At 42.6% G+C, this 18872-nt stretch overlaps 1 protein-coding gene across 2 annotated transcripts; it reads right to left on the bottom strand.

Moving 5' to 3' along the window:
- Window positions 1–2696: 2696 nt before the first annotated feature.
- On the bottom strand, window positions 2697–17414 carry KLHL8 (kelch like family member 8). Of its 2 annotated transcripts, XR_013922056.1 has the most exons (10): window positions 17025–17414; window positions 13507–14055; window positions 10945–11131; window positions 10142–10285; window positions 9234–9345; window positions 7007–7175; window positions 6332–6491; window positions 5171–5372; window positions 4535–4736; window positions 2697–3019 (listed from the first exon to the last, which is right to left on the bottom strand). XR_013922056.1 is itself a non-coding variant. In XM_080343224.1 (9 exons), the coding sequence occupies exons 1-9, from the start codon at window positions 17229–17231 to the stop codon at window positions 4613–4615; spliced, it is 1854 nt and encodes a 617-aa protein (XP_080199350.1). In that variant the 5' UTR covers window positions 17232–17414; the 3' UTR covers window positions 3153–4612. The 2 variants fall into 2 exon arrangements, 1 of the variants encoding a protein (XP_080199350.1); XM_080343224.1 differs by lacking the exon at window positions 2697–3019 and having other exon boundaries at window positions 3153–4736.
- Window positions 17415–18872: the final 1458 nt, after the last annotated feature.

Below are 18872 nucleotides of genomic sequence, written 5' to 3'. Positions count from 1 at the left end.
ATTTAGTGGAGCATCTGGAATAAAGTACTCAGGTTTGCAAAACTGCACTGCAGCAATGTTGAAAATATTTTTAAAAGCAGTTTCAGCCCAAATAAAGATAGAAATCCCAATTTATTAATAGCTATGGGAGTAATATGGACTTACAGACTTTCCAGGCATTTGTTCTAATGAAGCTTGAACAGCTTAATTGCCTGATTTTTTTTTTTTTTATTGCCTGGTGACAACTCGTTTGTAAAGTGAATCTCAGTATCGTGTGGTGTGGGAGCAGCGGTCCTGTCACAGGAGATGGCGCTGAGCATCCCGCAGCTGCTCAGCAGAGGGAGAGGATGTGCGCCCAGCGTGGTAAGAGCAGCCACTCCTGCTCCTCGGGTGGTGCGGGGCAGTTGTGTTGGGCTGGAGGTGCTGGGAAGCTGCGCCATCACTGTTGTATTCTCAGCACTCGGTTTTATCTTTTACCCACCTGAGCCAGCCAGGGCTGGCCCCTACTCTTCAGCATTTACCATTCATGGATTTCTTTTTGCCTGTTGATGTGAATTTTCTCATGCAGCTCATTTCCAGCTCCTAGAAGACATGGAATCACTCCAGAATCAAAATGTCGTCGTGAGTGGAGGTAAGACACAGAACTGAGGTTGTGCAGTGGGGATGCGAGAAGGCAGCCTGGTTTTAGGTAAGTGCGCGCAGAAGTACAGAGCAGCAAGGCATTTTCATAAAATTCCCTGAGATTTCAACAGCCCAAATCTGCCGGACCGCCTGCGTCTCTATTTGTAGGACTCAAATGCAGTCGCGTAGAGGAAGAGGCTGCTCAGCCCAAGCGCTGTTTTCAGAATCGGCTGCCAGTCACGTGGCAATTGTGCTTTTATTTAATTACCTTCCCGCTGCTCTAAAACAAGATGAACATGATGATTTTCTTATTTTTGATGAATAAATTGCTTCTGACTTGTTCAGCCTGCCCCTATGCACACACTACGAGTGTTATAACAATGCTGGTGCTGGAATAACTGCCCTGAGATCCCAGCACACCCAAAAGAAGATCCCAGACAGACACAGGATCCCTTCAGTACCTGGCTGGCATCCTTGTCACCTCCTGCTCCCACGCAGCAGCCTGAGGCCGCTAGTTGATTGCCTGATGGTTTTGTTGCTTAAATACACCTTGTGTGCACAGTTCTCTGTGAAATCTGCCTTATTTGCAGGGCTGCATCCCCCTCTACAGGCAGACGTTTTGGTGAAATCATTTCCTCTCAGCAGGTTTTCAAATAGGAGGAAAGGCTGTAGTCTTTCTGACGGGACTAAGACTGCATATATATATAAATATATATGGGGGGTTTGTTTGGTTTTTGTTTTGGTTTGTTTGTTTACATTTTAAAATATGCAGGTAACATGCGCATCACCTTCTAAAGTCTTCTGCCCACATCTGAATATTTTAGGAGGATGTCTAATCCAAACAGCTTTGCTCCAAGCACAGCTCTATTAGAAATGAGCTGCTTTCAGGAAGAGCCATTTTTAAAAGTATTCAAAGCTGTCAAAGTCTAACCAAATGCTCACAATCCCCTGTGAACGTAAACACTAAGGCATGAGTTTAAGATCAGTTTGAAAGGAAGTATTTTACAAAATTGAAATTAACACTAATACATGCAAGATCCTTGCATCATCGTGGTGCTATGGCACGTTCTGGAAAAAATCAGAAATGTGGGGTGGACAGGACAGCAGGGCCAAGGGGGCTGGTCGGGCTGGTCCAGAGTCTGGTCTGGCTCCTCCTGGAAGCCGCTGAGATGGTTAAAATCAGCAGGCTGGAAACTTGGATGTGACTGTGACCATACACTTGATTCTTCTGAAATTATTGTTTCTTTGTGTTGAAAGGATGTGCTAACAGACATCTTTGGGTTTATGAATTTTATGGGTGAGGTCATGGCTTTTAGATGCAGGAAATAACAACATTAACAGAAGCAATAACAATTCCACATTTAGGATCAGACACGTGTCATGTTTAGATGTGATGATTTCATGATCCTGAATGTTTTAAGGTTTTGCTACAGCAAATGCCGGGTTCGGTTTGAGAGCAGGAGATGCGGTGGCAGTTTAGGGCCGGCTGCCACCAGAGGCAGGGCTGCCCTGTTCCCTCAGCCTCAAGGGGGTGTCACTTTGTCATCAGTTCTGCATCATTATCCTCTTGCCAGTATCAGAAGATAAAAAAACTGGAATTTGCTGCTGTTAAATCTCAACAGCTTTATACACAGTTATTAGAGTTTGTTGCCATAATCCTATGCATTTTTTTAAAATACTTTGACATCATTATCGCATTTTCAGCAATAGTGGTTCTAAAATCAGTTCTGCACAAAGTGTCTGTAGTTCTGCTGCCAGCTAAGATGCAGAATGTGGACAACACTGTACTGGCAACAGGCTTGTTCCTTGTAAACCTTTTTTTTTGCATTTTTCCTGCCAGCCTACAGCTTTATCCCTCCAGAAGCCTGAGCACAAGTGGTGGCATTGGGGGGGTGCAAATTAAAATACAACAGAAGCATCTATCTTAACATGTTCAGCCCTATGACCATTTCCCTTCCAGCCACAGGGGTGGGAGCAGAGCTCTCTCCACCCCGCACAGAATCCTTGTGCATTTGCCGTGACCTGATTTTCCTGTTGAACACACGTGTCTCCCTTTGGTGCCTGGAAGGTGATTGATTGCTGTGGGTTACTCACAGGCTCCCACGAGTGCTAGCACTTTACCACCAGGAGGAGAAATATCTCAGCAGACAAGCGGCACTGCCAGGCTACTTGGTTTCATGGTCGGTGTTAATTTTGTGGAAAACTTACCTTTAGGTTTTGGGGATTTTTGGTGTGTGTGTGTTTGTTTTTAAAGTTTTCTTGTTAGCCAGGACATCCATAGAAGAACCTATTTGGTTCCAGAGAGGGAACCTCCACCCCTCCCAGCCAGATGAGGAGCCAGAAGCATGGCAGGGGTGAACAGATCCTTGCAGAGCAGCAGGGCGGTACGGCTCGTGGCTCTAACGCTCCATTTCTCCTGCTGACAGAAGTTTCTTGTTGAGAATTATATTCTGCAGAAACCAAAAACCACTGTTGTCATGTCTTCCCACAATACTAGGTTCCAATCATACTACAAACAAGGTACTTTGAAGTACAAATGTTTTATTGCAGTATTTCATTATTTACAGTACCATTCACTTCATGAATTCACCTGGGTGCGACCCAAGTGCGAGCCATTTGAAAAAGAAAAGCTAAACGGTGGTAACTCAACAGTAAAACATGACTGTGCTTTATGCTTGTACTGCCCTGCCCGTTCCCTGGTACGGAATGCAGAGAATTTTGCTGCTCTCCCCGGCCACTTGAATAACCTGGTAATGTGAGACTTTGGTCACAAAGGATTGTCAGTCGTTGGTCAGTTCAAGGTGTTGCAGGAATAGGAATCTGCCGTCTTTCTACCTGGACACGACTTGGAATTCGGGCTTTCTGACTGGGTAACGACACCTTTGTATGCAGCACTGTCAAGTTCCCGCTTCAATTTTCGATGTAAGTACTGGTTTATTTCCAATTCGTTCTGTTGCTGGTTCTCTTTGGTTTATGTAAGCTTTAAGTCATCTGCCTGTTCTGAGGCTACATCTTCTTGGCTTCAATATCTTAAAAGAGCCTCTAGAATTACCACGGAGTTGCTACTGGATACTGAAATTGGACATTTCATCTCCTAGAGCTGTATTTAAAGGTTTTTACAGAATACTGCAACTTTTATTATGTGTTTACACTTCATATAAAAACAGTGATTTGGGCAGCACTGAAGCCTACGTTCTCACACACTATCGTCTCAAAGTAGGACAAATTACTCTGGTTACGTCAGGAATGATCTCTGAACAGAAAATTGCCTTTTGAGGGGGGAGTAATTACTACAAATTTTATCGAAGACTTGAGAATTCCAGTATTCCAGTGGCTACACTCAGGTCAAGAATCTTTTCAGCTTTCTAACAAGTGTATTAGCTTGAAAAAGTACTTAGAAAGACATGTTCAGACTGAGTACCTGCAGTTTCTGTTGCCACCAGCAGTCCTCTGGGAGGTGGGCAGTGAACTTCTCTGCTCCAGTCACCTTAGTGTGCAACAGGGATGTCGTTACCTTCTCAAACTTGAGAGACTTTGTGTTACAAAGCTCTTGTACAATTAGGAAATGTTTAAGACTAATTTCCTGGAAATAAGTTATTATAAATGGCATTCCAGTCCTCCAGAAAACACAGCGCAGGGCTGTTGGGTAAGGCTCAGAAGTACAAACTGCTGTTGTTTCTCCTCACCCCATGCCCAGCTTACAGTTCAATAATGAGTCCCTGTAACAGCTGCCTCAAGTGGTTCTGAAATGCCAAATTCTCAAAAGTGGGATGATTGCAGCTCTTGGCAGGTTTTCTCCTGTGAGTCTCACTTTTATTCCATGTTTCCACAGGCTTTTCTGTATCACCGTTGTCAGAAAGCCACCAAAAGCTTTACAGTTGTAGAAGGTAACATTTTCACAAAGAAAATGTATTGGCTTTATTTCTTAACCTACCATACAGAACACGGTGTTCCAAAGCCCAGCGGTGCCTCCCTGCTCCCGCTCCTCTGGCGCTGAGGGTGGCAGCAGAGCTCACATGCAGTCAACGACATTGCTGGATCCCTGGCCCACATCGCGGACCTGGCTGCTGAGACAGGAGCACACGGCCACGCCGGCCCCTGCCCTGCAGTGCGACACCGAGCCCACCAGCTCCCACCTGCAGAAAGGGGCAGAGGAAAACAGGAAAAGTTCAAAAGTTCCTGCCCTTTATGAGCAACTTGGAAGCATTTATTTTCTGTGTTTGAAATTCTATTATGCAGCCTAGCTGTTTGCTCTACACAAAAATACACCCTGCTTGTTTATTATTTCTCCAGTAAATTTAGTCCAAAATCAGACTGAAACAATGAGAAGAATGTAGATTCTTATTGAATGAAGGGAAGAGGACAAGGGATGGAGGGGAGGTGCTGCTTAAATATTTACAAGAAGAACTTAGTGGCATAAGCAGTGCTCCTGCATCACTAGTCACAGATATAACTCAGTGATCACCAGGAAAAAACAGTGAGACTCCTGCTCTACACGATTTCTATTACATTGTGGTTTTATATAGGCAGATATAATTGCCTTATTAAGCCAAATAAAAAGTTAAATTACCTGTTCGCTATGGGATCAAAGGCTTCCACTGTATTCAGGTACGCGTTGCCGTTGTGACCTCCAACTGCAAAGATTTTACCCATGAGTGTCGCTATGCCAACGCCGCCCCTCGGCGTTGTCAGCTCCGCCACGTATTCCCATTTGTTACTGCGCGGGTCAAACCGCTCCACCGAGCTCAGGGGAGAGTTGTCATCAAAGCCACCTGCAAAGAGCCATCACGTTATCACAGTTGTAGCCACCTCTAGTGCTGGTGACAGCCAGGACTGGCGTAATCATGCTAATCCCAGCATTCAGTGGGAATAGAGTGTCCAGCTCTATTTCTGTATGTGGATTTCACAAACCCCTAAAAATTAACAGCTCTCCCTCCTGTTGTCATATAAGCATCACCAAGAGTGAGTTTTCTTCAACTCATCTTGCAAGGAGTATTATTTATATTATTTTTTCTCCTTGAATTCATCTTACATAGTTGTAATGAAACAGCTTCCAATTTGGAATAGAAAAAAAAAACTTGGGTAGAAGGATGGTCTCGATCTTACTTTGAGCAAAACAAGCTCTTGAAGTGTTTTCAAATTGCAGCATTGCTGAATACATGAGTAGGAAAAAAATTCCTCAGAGATTTTGGTGATACATTCCCCTCGCTGGGACAGCTGTCAGAGAAGCATTTTACTAAGAGGGTTTTTTTTTTAATCACAGTAATGCACAAGGCAGAGCTCTGCAACTATCACTACAGCATTCCTACCTGGCATCTTCCTCCCTCAGGTTAGCAGGTAAATGCCAGGTAGAGCGGAACAAGACAGTCCTAGGACAACAGGCTGTGGAATAAGTGTAATCACTGTGTGAAACAGCTACTGTTGTCTACAGTCAGAATAGAGCTACAGTGCTTTCCTAAAAGGAAAGTCAGGATTAGTGAGTCTCAAGAGGACTTTATATATAGATGTACTGTCATGAGCACTACAGCACCCCTGAAATGTGGGTTAGGAAGTGCTTTTTATTTTCTTGCTAACGCAGTTTCATTTAAGTGTGCCCTGGCTGTGCTTGCTTACTTCTGCCCAAGAACACAAAGTACAGGTCGGGTCTATCAGTTCCTCTAGCAACAACGGCCTCTTCCAAAGGGCAGCACTTGGCAGGAGCAGCGCCACGAAATGCCACGCGCCTACTCACCCACAACGTACAAGCAGCCGTGGAGCTCACTGACACCGTTGCCAGCTCTTCGCTGACCCATCTCTTTCACTTCAATCCACTTATCCAAGTGGGGATCGTATTTCTCCACGCTGGAAAGAGACGCTACGCCGTCATTGCCACCCACAGCGTAAACGTGGTTCTGGAAAACAGTTGTATAGGGAAAGATTATTTGTAATGCATATGTATTTACTCAGCTTTTCAGAAGCAGTCTTAAAATGAGAGGAAAACATGGCATATCCCTACGGTCCTAATTATGTACTTTTCTTTAAGAATTCCAACAACAGACTTAATTATCTAACAACTGGTAAAACGGGTAAAACGCTGTTTTCCAATCAAAGAAGTGAAAAGGTTACATAGTGCTACAGATATTTTGCAGAGTACGTATGGCGACAGGTGCAGATGCATGCAGTACCTGTAAACACAGTAACCATTACAAACCTGAGTCTTCTGAATGCGACGTGAAGCATTAGCCTGATGTTGTTGCAAGGGTCCTGGTACTTACCTGCAGTACCTCAAATACTGTTGCAACAGGGAGCATAGTTCAATTTGTTTTGAGTGTTTTCCTAAATATCGTTCCTCACCTTTTGCACAGTTCTATAGTATTTTCGTGGCTTAGACCTACCAGCTGCAATTTGGGAGGAAAGAGTCACTTACCACGAGGGCTACGGAGCCAACTCCTCCCCTGGGAGTGTTCATCGAGGCAACTGCACTCCATCGGTCAGACTCAATGTCGTATCGTTCCACATCACTGAAGCAAGTGTTGTCATCTAAACCTCCTATCGCGTAAATAGGGCCACCAAGGGAGGCAAGAGCAATTCCTCTCCTGAGAAAACCCACAGAATCAATATCTCACTGCAAATCTTTAGGGAAGGGGAGTGTCATACCAAGTGCTATGTTAACTGACTAGCACCTGTTTCAAACTATGGGAAAAAAGTAAGGAAAATTTAATAGGTTTATTATAAATAATCACTAATCAATGTGGCTGGCCCTCTGCACATCAGTGTCAGTCTTGCAACATTATCCTGAATGTCTTTTGAATGTCTGCGGGCTCCCATTAGAAGGGAGTTCTATCTTAGATTCACCTCTGCTTTCCCAGGCACCTGTATGTGACTGTGTGATCCATGAACGGGACTGCTGCAGCTACAGTATCTTTAGACTGCAAAAACACAAAGCTCCTGTTACAATTTAAAAAAAAGAAAAAAAAAAAGACAGTGGTGCATATAATGTTTTGACTGAATGTCACCTAAGGCCCAAGTCCTCTACTTTTATGCTTTGATACATTAAGTTGTCTTAGTTATTTCATTTCTCTACCTTGGTACTGAATTTTACACCTCCTATCTTGTTTTATTGAACCTGGTGGTTTTTAACTTTCTTGGTACAGCTGCTGCTACAATTTGAGAATTAATTTTTTGGGGCATGATACTAATACCTACTGAAAGGCAAACCTGTGCTGGATATTAGATGACTGAACTCCAGCAAGCTTTAATTGCAATTTCTTCCATTCAGTTCTTTTTTTCTTAAGTCTGTGTTGAAATAGTTGTCAGATTTTTTTTTTTCTACTAAGTCTACCAATATGAAAGTACAATCAATAGCACAAAATGAAAGTATTGTCATTACAGAACTCCGTGTAAAGTATGGTCTAGAAGGTAAGTATTAAGTTTCTGCTTTAACTACCAGGACTGGTGATTTACTATATCACTGAGGACATTCTGGTCTCATTACACAGAGGGCAGGGTTGCACATATCTAGACAGGAGTAAGAGAGGGACAGTCTGTCTAGAGAACAAATGTTGTGGTGAGAACAGATGTCCTGGGCTTATCTTAAATTGCCTCAGCAGATAATGCAGTCACACTTTCAATGGTGGCAGTTTTTTCTCAACGGAGTGTTCTGATGCCACCGTTGTGAACAGGAGGAGGGCAGCACAGCCCAGGCACAGCAGCCATTTCTTTTACTGAAGTACTGATCAGGTAAGAAACGTTACAGAAGTCCAGGGCTGGGTGGTGGCAGGATGGAGGAAAAGGAGCAAGAAGCCATTTCTAGGAGTCTGAGTCTTCTACTTTGATTAGGTCGCAGTGACAAACAGCTTTAGGACTTAGCTGTGCTCAGTATTTTACTCCTACTTGTATGTGACGATTTTAGAAACAACAAATAACAAAATGGAATGTAGAATTAATGAGGCTAATTTAAATGACAGCAGAAACAAAAAATTACCCATCTGTGAATCCAGTAACTCTTTAAAAGAATTGTGTCAAAAGGCAAGAACAATCCTCAATCTGGCTCTCAATGTTTCCAGCAAAAAGGCCTCCAGCCTTTTGTGGTTTTCTGGACATGAGGTATTTAACTGTGCATGTTCTGCTGGCACTTGTCTTGCTCACTCTTAAAAAGAGCAAAAAACCCTCACAGAACCAGTTAATGAGTTGAAAGTTCCTTATCAGGCATAGCAGAAAGGCCCGAGATATCAGAATGTAAACACAGCTGGAGTGGAAGAGCTCTCTGCTCCAGAAGCCAACCCCCCCCAAAAAGGCGGGGGCGGAATATAATGGAGCAACAAAATAAAGCCAAAGACTGCAATAACCACTGTTGCCAGACAGGGCCTATCCCCAGAGAGATGAATTTTTGCCATGAGATACAGTATATTACACACAACTTTGTGCAAATATGTGATATATGCAAGTAACTTGATGCAGATTTGTGTTTGCTTTACATCTAGTAAATAAAGGCATTTGGTAGCATTCAAGCCCCAAAACAGGAAAAAAAAATCCTAACAATAGCAGAGTTTAGAAACCCAAATAAAGGCAGGACAGACATGATGGTTCTCAGCATCACCAAGAAATGATATGTCACAGATTAGGACTTAAAATTTTGCACATGGGACACATACCTCTTTGTGTTCATTGATGCCTTCATCATCCACTTGTTAGTGAGAGGATCAAATACTTCCATGCTTCCTAAGTGTTCATTTCCATCATGTCCACCTACTGCGTAGACTTTACCTGAAACACATACACATCTTTTGATACAGAGATCGCTTGGCAACATCTCAGTTTTCATTTATGTAATATCCCTGCCCATGTGGAGGAAAAAAAAGCTCCAAGAAAGGTCAGAGTTTTCAAAGGCTTTCAATATCACAATTTTAATTAAGTAAGGACTTTACATTTTTATATGCTGTACTCAACCAGAGATCTGTTCTAATGTGGACTTTTATACAAAGCTTGAGATATGTAGACAATAAATCTTCCCATAACTTGAGTACTGCAGGTCAGATCAGTTTTGGACATTTATATCGATCTCTCCAGATTTTCTACAGGGGAAAAATAGCTGTGTTCTGCTGTACCAACACAGGGGTTGCTGTGTACAAGGAAAAGTTGTACCCCGGGCGCTAAGCTGCTCTGGACTGCACAGGCCTGGTTTCAGAAGATGGAGACCCAAAAAATAAAGGTAGGTCTGCTCTTGGAAGAGTTATGGTCTTAGTGACTTGCCTGTACAGATTTAAGTACGAAGTACTAGCAAATTCTGGCTGTCTCTGCTGTGTAAGGCCATTTCTTTATGAACAGATTAAAAAAAAATTAACTCCCTATGAAGGCAATAGGCTGTATACAGATTGCAGTAATCTATTTGCAGTAAGCACAATCAAAAACCCCTTCATGGGGAAAAGGCTTTACTAAATTGAAGAATACCCAACAGTTAAGCCACTGCAGGACAGACTTACTTAGTAAAAGCACAAATTCCAGCAAAAAGAGCAAGCAATTGCCTTTTGAATAGTGTTGCTTGAATACATTTATTACTGACCTCCCACAGAGATCACACCCACATGCCTTCTCCTGCTGTTCATTTCGGGGCCGAAGAACCAGTTGTTCTTACTGATGGAGTAACATTCGATGCTGCGAAATGGGTCACCCGATCCACCTCTGCCACCGACACAGAACAGCACACCTGAAGAACACAAAACAAATTTCCAGAAAGCTAGAAGGAACATGGGGGATAAAGGTGTATAGCAGAGTGGGCTGAAAATTATGTACGTCAGGAGAAGTCATACTGCAATTCAAGGGGTACAGACATTGCCCTGCATACTGGATGCTGGATTTTGGCCTTTGCTTGGCATGCTGTTATGGCAATTAACTATCTATGCTCTTGCAAAAGTAACGTGTCTTTTAAATATGCTTTTTTGTGATTTTTGCTTATGGAGATAAACAGATTGATTGTTAAATAAAACAATGTAAAAAATAGGATTTGCAGTTTATATTCATCACTCACTTTTAGTTTAGGTTAGACGAGAAAGTTAGCTCAACCTTCTCACATTGAAGGTAAGTGTCCACCGTTTTCTGTACAGCTTTGAGCATACTGCCTGCACATAACATCCTTAACAGTTCCAGCCTTAATACAGATAGAGCTGATCAGGACAAATAATGTTTTAAAGAGAGAAAACAAGCGCTAAAATTCTGCTAGGAAAATGCAGCCTAGTGACCAGAAAGGTACACAATGGCTTTCCCAATTTTGCATTCATTCATTAACAAGCTGTCTAACCCTGCACAGATGTGCTGCCTTTTTTCCACACCGCTCCATACTGGATAATCAGACACACATTTAATTACCAGCAGTCTGCTTCCTTGGTGTTGTGCGAATGGAGTACTCAAAGTCTGGCACTGCCCTGCTGCTCAGGTGAAGGTGGTAGTTTCTTGCTTCATCCAGCAAATCCCTACATTTTAGATTCTGCTTGACAATCTCTTCCTTTGCCACAACACCCATAAGGAAACATACGGGCAAGAGAGGCAGCCGTACCTGACAGAAATGAACACAGTTGGAGTAACTGGCTGAACTGGCTGAGTCTCACCGTTCGCAGTGATGCACACAGAACAGATGGCAGCTGCCAGCCCCATGCTCTGCGCTAAAAAGAGCGGCTTTCATACCTTTTTTTCCCCAGAGTAACAGTGATACAAATAATTACTTTAGTGACAAATGTTTGCTACAACCATTTGCATTTAAGCAGCAGTGGAGAACTGTTCCTTGGCCCAGGCTGAGCAGAGAAGAAGTGCCACTGCCCGTACTGCAACCGTGTCTGCCCAGCGTGATGCAGGCAGCATTTGTAACTTCACCGGGATAGCCCGTGTCAGGTTAGTCAGCTCATTGCTAATTGGCTAAGAGGAGTTTCGCTAGAATGGTTCATTGCTTTTGGGTGGCAAGTCGAAAAGGAAATGCTGTCAACATGAACTAAACATCTATTAAGGAGGTATTGCTAGTGTAGTAACACCTTTCTCTAGTGTGAACTCGACAGACCACAGGATTTAAAAAAAAAAAAAAAGTTTGAGAGGTAATTGTTTCCTTCCCCAAAGCCTTCCTGTGGTCCTCAGACCAGGCTGGGGAAGGGGAGGCTGTTTCTGGGTGAGAAAACACAGCTACCCCTGTCCAGAGCAATCCCCAGGGCCAGGGCAGATCTGAAATAAGGTCAGCCTCTCCAAAACAGCCTTGAAATGTCCTTCATCCCCCCATCACTGATTTCTGCAAACTTTTCATTTGTCTTTGTGAGATAGAGTGAGGAATCTGAAGTACAATCAGATGGGGGTGACAAAAGGAAGGTGCAAAGGTGGAACAGGTGTTAGCAGGAGGGAACTGAAGGAAACCACCACCTGACTTTGTAAGGTGTGGAGCTGACACTGTCAAGCAGCTCCCAGTCAACTCAGCAGCAATGGTGTAGGAGAAGTCCAGTATCTTCAGTGCTTCTCAGAGCAGCAGGATGGCACTGTCATACGGCTGACAACCGTCCCTGTCTTCAAGCATGTGTCTCTACCAGTTCTTCCTTACCCACTTGCTTTCAGTCCCATTTCTTCCTTTACTTTGGCCCTGGCTTATTTTAGGCTGATTCAAAGCACCACTGTAGGCCTGCTAACAGACTTGTAAGGTTAGTGATGTGGTAAGAGCTCAAGGCTGACAAATTCAGAACCCCATTATAACAGGAAAAGCTATAATACTGATTATGATGTGGATAATAACTGTCAATAAGCTCTGTTTTCTGCTAGCAAAAAGGTCCAAATCAACTGATTACTCCATATACTTCAGCAAATAACCCATATTTACGCAAGGGGTTTACTTTTTCATTGCTTTGTTCTAGACTCTGGTTTCCATGAATAGAATAAAGCTGTTAATCTCCTCTACTAATGTAAATGCATGATAAAAATCAGATTTTTTTAAATCTCAAACTATATTGCCTGCAAATTTAATTGTAGTGTACTAAAGGAGGGCGTTTTGTACCAAAAAACCTCATGCTAGTCTAGATGAAACTGAAGGATTTTGGAAGACAGTTAACAATAGTATGATCTTTTACTGGGAAATGTGAAAAATGATGCATGAAGACAATGACAGCAGCATGTTAGCAGACCTCTCGTTACTCACATGATGCAAATATTAGCAATTCTGCCAAATGCAAAATATTCAAGTGGGAGTTCACTGACAACTGGAACAGCACAAGTTCAGCTGAGTGACCTTTTGATACCTGTATGTGTTTCTTTCAGAAGCAGGGGACTCATATCAAGTCTAAAGGATCAAACTGCAAACGCCTTTTGGATCTTACAGGTAACCAGCAGTGCCAGTCTAGTGAGCATTAAAAGGTCTAGGATATGTTTCCTGGCCTCTCGTAGGGCTAATACATCTTGGTCTTTTGCTAATTAAATATACAGAACATTCCAGAAGTAGCACAACTGGATGTGCTATCTCCATGAGTTTTACTTTCTGACCCATGTAACAAAACTCCTGAAAAACTTTGCTCTCCTTCCTTAAGTACAAATACTTACCAGTAAGGGAAGCAAGTGTTTCAGGCTGTAGTAGTATCAAACCAGGTTGAAGTGATGGCTTTATGTTCACTACATGTAAATTTAAGAAGTTTCTGCTGTAGCACAGATGCAGGGTTTTGTTGGCTCCCCACCCCCCAGCTATAAGCATAAAGTGAGTACTCTTCTCTCTACAGAAATTGGGGAATACAACTCCTTCCTGATACTCAAGAGGTCTGACCTGCTTCCACTGTCAACACACAACTGTGAATACCAGATGAGGCACCGACTGGTAAGAACATTTTTTATCTTGAAGTCTGCCTAAGTACAAACAGCTGATTTCAGAATTAAACCAGTAAAGAGCCAGGCACCCAGCGCCTCGGTCTGCCCTACCTGTGCAAGTATTTCATCCAGCCACGTAGCGTGATGCTGCGGATTGGCCAGCAACCACTTGATAGCAGCATTGTAAACCTGCTTTTCATTTTCTATATTCAGGTCACTGGAGGACAGGAGTTTATGGAGGTGCTGCGGTGACACGTTCACAAAGTCTTCGCACTCCACCACCTCGGTAAAGTGCTCACAAGCGTACTGATCAGCCATGTCCATCAAGTCAATGCGGTTGTGACTCTCTGCAAATGCCCTGACCGCCAGGCAGTTGGAGGGGTGGAAGTGCAGTTTCATGTATTCACAGCATGCCTTGGCCACCACCTCCACCTGAAGGATGCAAGCAGCGTACAGGAGAGGCTGGACGTTATCCACCGTCAGGGTAAGCCGGGAGGAGTACACAAACTTCACCAGATCTTCTATCGCATCACCATCAAAGTCCTTGATCTCGATCAACGTCTGCTTGGCTTCAGCCATTTCTGAAAGAAACATAGCTCTGAAGTAAGGTATAACGCAAGCCAGCACCAGTTTGTGGCAGGAGATGAGCTTTGAGCCAACCTGAAAAACAAAACAAAACAGTATTTTACTGAAACATTAATTTCTTTCAGCTCCAAAGAAAGGATAGTTAAGCTGAAATGTGAATTCTGGACTCGATTTGTATTTTGTTGAAAAAAATGCATTCCTTTTGCCCTCTACTGCCGACATTAGATTAATGTATCCCAAACAGATGGGAGTGTAACTTGACCACCGGAGTGGCACAAGGCTACTCCAGGAAGCAATGGCCTTAGTGCACTTAAATTATTTTTGCCTTAAAGAGCCATGTCCTATTTTTGAAATGGAACTTCCTTAGGAACCTTATAGAAGTATCGTGGAGACAGGAGGAGACTGCTGGCCCTCTGTTTGGTTTATGTATATGCAGACACTTTAAGGGGAAGGAAATTGTAATGAGACATTTTTAGACTACTTACTTTAAACCTCTGGACTTTTAATACTGTCAAGAAATTGATAATGCTGTGTATAGAAGCAAATTCATGTAAAACTGCAGTAATAACAGCTATTACAGAGATTAATACAAATTACCAATTAATTCAATTTCAGAATTTAGAAGTTGTTTAGCTACAAAAGATACAATATTCCCTACAAAGAAGAGGTATTTCTCAAAATTCTGATCAGAAAGTGCAAAACAGGTATTCACTTACAAAATTCTAGAATTCATTTACATTAAAAGATAGTGTAAATATTGAAGGTAAATGACCAATCCAGTACTTAGCTGTGTTACAGCAGTGCTTTCTTACAGCCTCTGTCATTCTGCAGTCTGTGCTAATATCAAGCAATGGCCGAGTTAAATACCAATTTCCCTGACATCCTCAAATTACATCTTTGTTTTCAGATGGTGTTACAATGAGCTGTCTTCCAATTTGTTTTTAAAAAAGGATGTTAAATTATAAAGGATAACGTGGAGTTTTTTTTCTAGCTGTGATTCAATACACGATTGTTCTACCCTTGTTAAAAGTATTATCAACACAAGTATAACCTGCCTGGTAAGCAGCAAGCTGAATACAGAAAGCAGACGCACATGAAAGAGTACAGAAATTAAAAGAATGGAAAAGATTAACAGTTCAGTGTAAGTTAATTAGATTGCTCCAGACGAAACTATTCATAGACCAAGCAAATGAACAAAAAAAACCCAAACCAGTGAGAGAAAAGCAGATGGTATGTGTCTGCTGCCCTCCTGCTTCTAACATGTTCTTTGTATTCCAAAATCAGAGTTCTCCTCCACTTATTAACTATCATAGATTACAAAAATCATGTTTTGAGAGCCAGCAGGTAAATCAATAATTGGCCTGACAACAACAGTGCCGAAACTGTTCCCTATCATAGATCATGCACAAAAGCAGAAAGGTCATAGTGAAGTAATTCTTCTCAAAACACGAGACATGCCTGAGCACTACAAAAAGAAAAATCAAGAAAATTCTAGTGCAATATACAGATACCAGTTACCAAAAATCACTGATTTAGGAAGCCTTATGGTAAGATATCCATAGGTTGCTCTAGCCTCCATAGATTATATTCTCCACTTGAGGACTGGAAGCCAAGTCATACAATCATTAGATTGTATGTACTCTTAACGCTACCAAAGTATCTTCACACAAATAATACAAATGAACAGTAATACCAGCCTAACTTAAGGAAAATTAAATTGCAGCCATAGGAAAAAGTGTTTTCCAATCCAGGTTTCCCTAGCAGGAGTATACATTTAACTATTCTTAAAAGACTTTCTTCCTTCTTTGCAAGAGTGGGTTGAAATGGAAAAAGGTGAGGATAAGGTCAAGAAAAAAGAATAGGATTAAGAGTTTTAATATGAACTTTCTTCCCAAAAAGACCTTTTAAAATGCCAGATATAAAGGGACCTGATTTTGAGCTTTTAGGCAAGTTGTGTTTTACAGCACTAATGCTGTTCAGAGCAGCTTCAGCAGCTTTGTCATTGTGTCCTCTGAGCATTAGCTTGACTGTTCCAAGCCACTGGGCCTGTTCTGCTGCTGCATCTTGTGCCTAGTGGCAGGTGAGTTAAAAATCTAGTACCTGCTGTGAAGCAGAACAGAAAAATGTTCTTGCTTATTCTACTCCTTTGTCCACAGGCGTGTGGAAGGGAGAGAAACCCTCTTCTTAGAGATATCCATTGTCTCCCTAGCATTTTAAAAAGACGGGATGCCTGCCAGAGGGCACCAGGGACAGGCATCTGTCAGAGGTTTTCCCTATTAATATGTAAAAGTGGCAGGCAAACAATTTCTCCCAAAGGCATCTGTCATTTGTTCTTGGCACAGGAACCTAAGATTCATCTCTTTTTCTTAAATAACTATTCTGCACTACTAGAATGTACAGCTAAGCAGTGCTTAATGTCTGTAGGTGCGGGAAACCACTGTTATGGATGCCAGATATAAATTTATTGTGATCAGGATATAAGTAATACACAGCTCAGTTACAAAGAATGCATTAAAGCAATGCTGTGCAAGAATCACAAAACTGGTTTCCTCCTTCTCCTTTACTCTTCAATCAACTGCAGAACATAATTGTCTGGGGTATTTTTGTCTTGTTTTTTTTTTTCTTTCTAGAAGTTAAGACTTGTTTCAGAAACTCTGTTTGCCAGGAAAGATCTAGCAGAGCAACACAGAGTGCAAAAATAAAGATAAAATTGGGGATGAAAGTGGGGGAGAACAAAGAGGCTGCAAGGAGCTGAAATGCACCGTAATTAACTGTGGGAATTTGCTTAGAACGCGAGCTGGGTGAGGTCAGTGTCACATAGGTCCTCTTTCCGACTGTCAATACCTGAAGTGTTTACATTTCAGTTGTGAAGTTTCTAAATAATAATAAAAACCAAACAAAAACAAAAGAAAACAAAACCAAGAGCGCATCTAGAGATGGCTCAGATCCAACAGGCATTCTATGGCTTCCACACCCCTGCCCAAATTCACAGCTACCTCCAGCACCACAGACTGTTAAATGTAAAGGATGTGTGACAATATCACCTTCAGTGTAACATCGCAGAGCTCTCCAGCTTCAAAGAAGTGAAGAAGAGAACTGTGAAAATCCTTCCAAGCCTCATTTGCTTCAAATACAAAGATGTCACCTTCACCGTCACTGTTGGAAGACCCAGTTTGCTGCTGCTGCTGCCGCCTTTTTCCCTTTGTCAGATGTTGTTTTGCCTGCTCTGGGACCATGGATTCTGAAGCCATTAGCTGTTTCTTCTTTCACTGCATGAATCTTGAAAAACTCCCGCCAAGACAAAATACAGCCCATCAGAAGTCAAGTCCTAAAAGGCAGTTACGTTCTGTTCACCTTCCTGTTTAAAACAAAAAACAAAACAAAACACCACAGAAAAAGCAGATGAGACATTAGGTACTGCTAGTACCTAACACTTTGATCACATCTTAGAAATACTACCTATAATCTTGTTTGGGGAAGGTGGAAGGAGAAGGCGTGGTGCGGGGGAAGACCCGCAGACAAGAATCCTATGCAGGTATCTCTAGGAAAAGCCACTTTTTGTTAACTTGTTGGGCCACACTTCATGAAAAAGAACAGGCAAGAATGTCTCTTCCAACATTGTTGATCTCACTGCTGTGCATGGTAGAGGAGCAGAGGGAACATGGCCCACAGACAGCTGTGCTCCTTTGGTCCCTGAATAGCACCTCTCATCGCTGCTGACACGTGGGAGATTTGAGGGATTTTCTTGAAAAGAATGAACATTATATGGAACTGAACTGAATAGGCCTGTGAGCCCTATATGACCAAGAAGAGAGCAAAACAGCCTACGTGTCTTATGTGACTTCGAGCAGCCTTGAACAAGAACAACAGAAAGTGTGTCCGGTGAAGAAATCAGGAGTCAGCAAGTCGGCAATTTTGTAGTGAGGTAGTGCTGAATGCCAGAGCTCGTGCTAACTGTAAAGATCCAACCCCTTGTCAGTTTGCAGCGAGTGAACAGTAGCTATTGTGCGATTACATGCAGCCTGTAAGCGCTTGGACAGGTCAGTAAGATACTTAAGGAGACATGTAACTAGCAATAAAGGGCTTTAGCTGGATTCACATTGGATCGTGTGGAGACTGTGTTTTTCGCCCTCGCAAGTGGTGACCCCCACATGATCCGCAAGGAGAATACAGCAAGGAGACGACTGCTGAAGGAGGGTTAAGCCTTGGCTGACCGGCACAGCTGGACTGTGACCGGGACACAGTCTTCGGGCTGTGGGAAAATAGTCGGAGGGGATCCAACACCGTTGCGCAACAGACATCCACAGGCGAGGTGAGTAGCTGGGGGCGAGATGGGGCAGAATGTATTTAATGGAGAAAAAGCAATTCTGCAGCTATTCTCGCATATCTCCTCTAGGAGAGGAGTGAAATATGAGGAAAGAAACCTCAAAAGATTATTAATTTGGTGCCAGGACAATGGGTTTCCTGCCGATCCATCTGGAGCCTTTCAAATAGAGACTTGGGAAAAAGTGGGAAATGCGCTGTGGGAGGCGATTAGTCATGGTGAAAAAGATACTAATGGCCTTGCAGCCGCCTGGTGCTTGATAATCACTACATTGCAACAGTTAAAGGCCGAAAAGACTGTTGCACAAGGCGCCCAAAAAGACTGTTACAAGCCTCAGTGATTTGAAACAGGCATTTCCAGTTCAATTGCCAGTTAAATTGCAAGTGTTTTCCCGGATCCAACAAAATATTCACTCCCAGAAGAAAAGCCATCAAAGGAACCGTCTGTGCCTCTCCTGGAAGAAAAATCACTGGAAAGACAGAACCAGTGTAATGACGATATGGAGATTGATCAAAAAGTGCCATCTGACCCAACGAAGATGAAACCATTTTATCTTCCTTTGCTACCA

Source organism: Nesoenas mayeri, assembly GCF_963082525.1.
Source record: "Nesoenas mayeri genome assembly, chromosome: 4".
NCBI classification, from domain to species: Eukaryota; Metazoa; Chordata; class Aves; order Columbiformes; family Columbidae; genus Nesoenas; species Nesoenas mayeri.
This window is presented reverse-complemented; position numbering and strand designations above follow the sequence as displayed.

What these genes read in the sequence shown, in the direction of transcription:
- KLHL8 (XM_080343224.1), bottom strand. Translation starts at nt 17,231, where the DNA reads ATGGCTTCAGAATCCATGGTCCCAGAGCAGGCAAAACAACATCTGACA. An exon ending in GGGTGTGATCTCTGTGGGAG is followed by an intron (nt 9,346 to 10,141) that starts GTCAGTAATAAA and finishes TATGTGTTTCAG; the next exon opens with GTAAAGTCTACGCAGTAGGT. An exon ending in CGGCTGCTTGTACGTTGTGG is followed by an intron (nt 5,373 to 6,331) that starts GTGAGTAGGCGC and finishes GGCTCTTTGCAG; the next exon opens with GTGGCTTTGATGACAACTCT.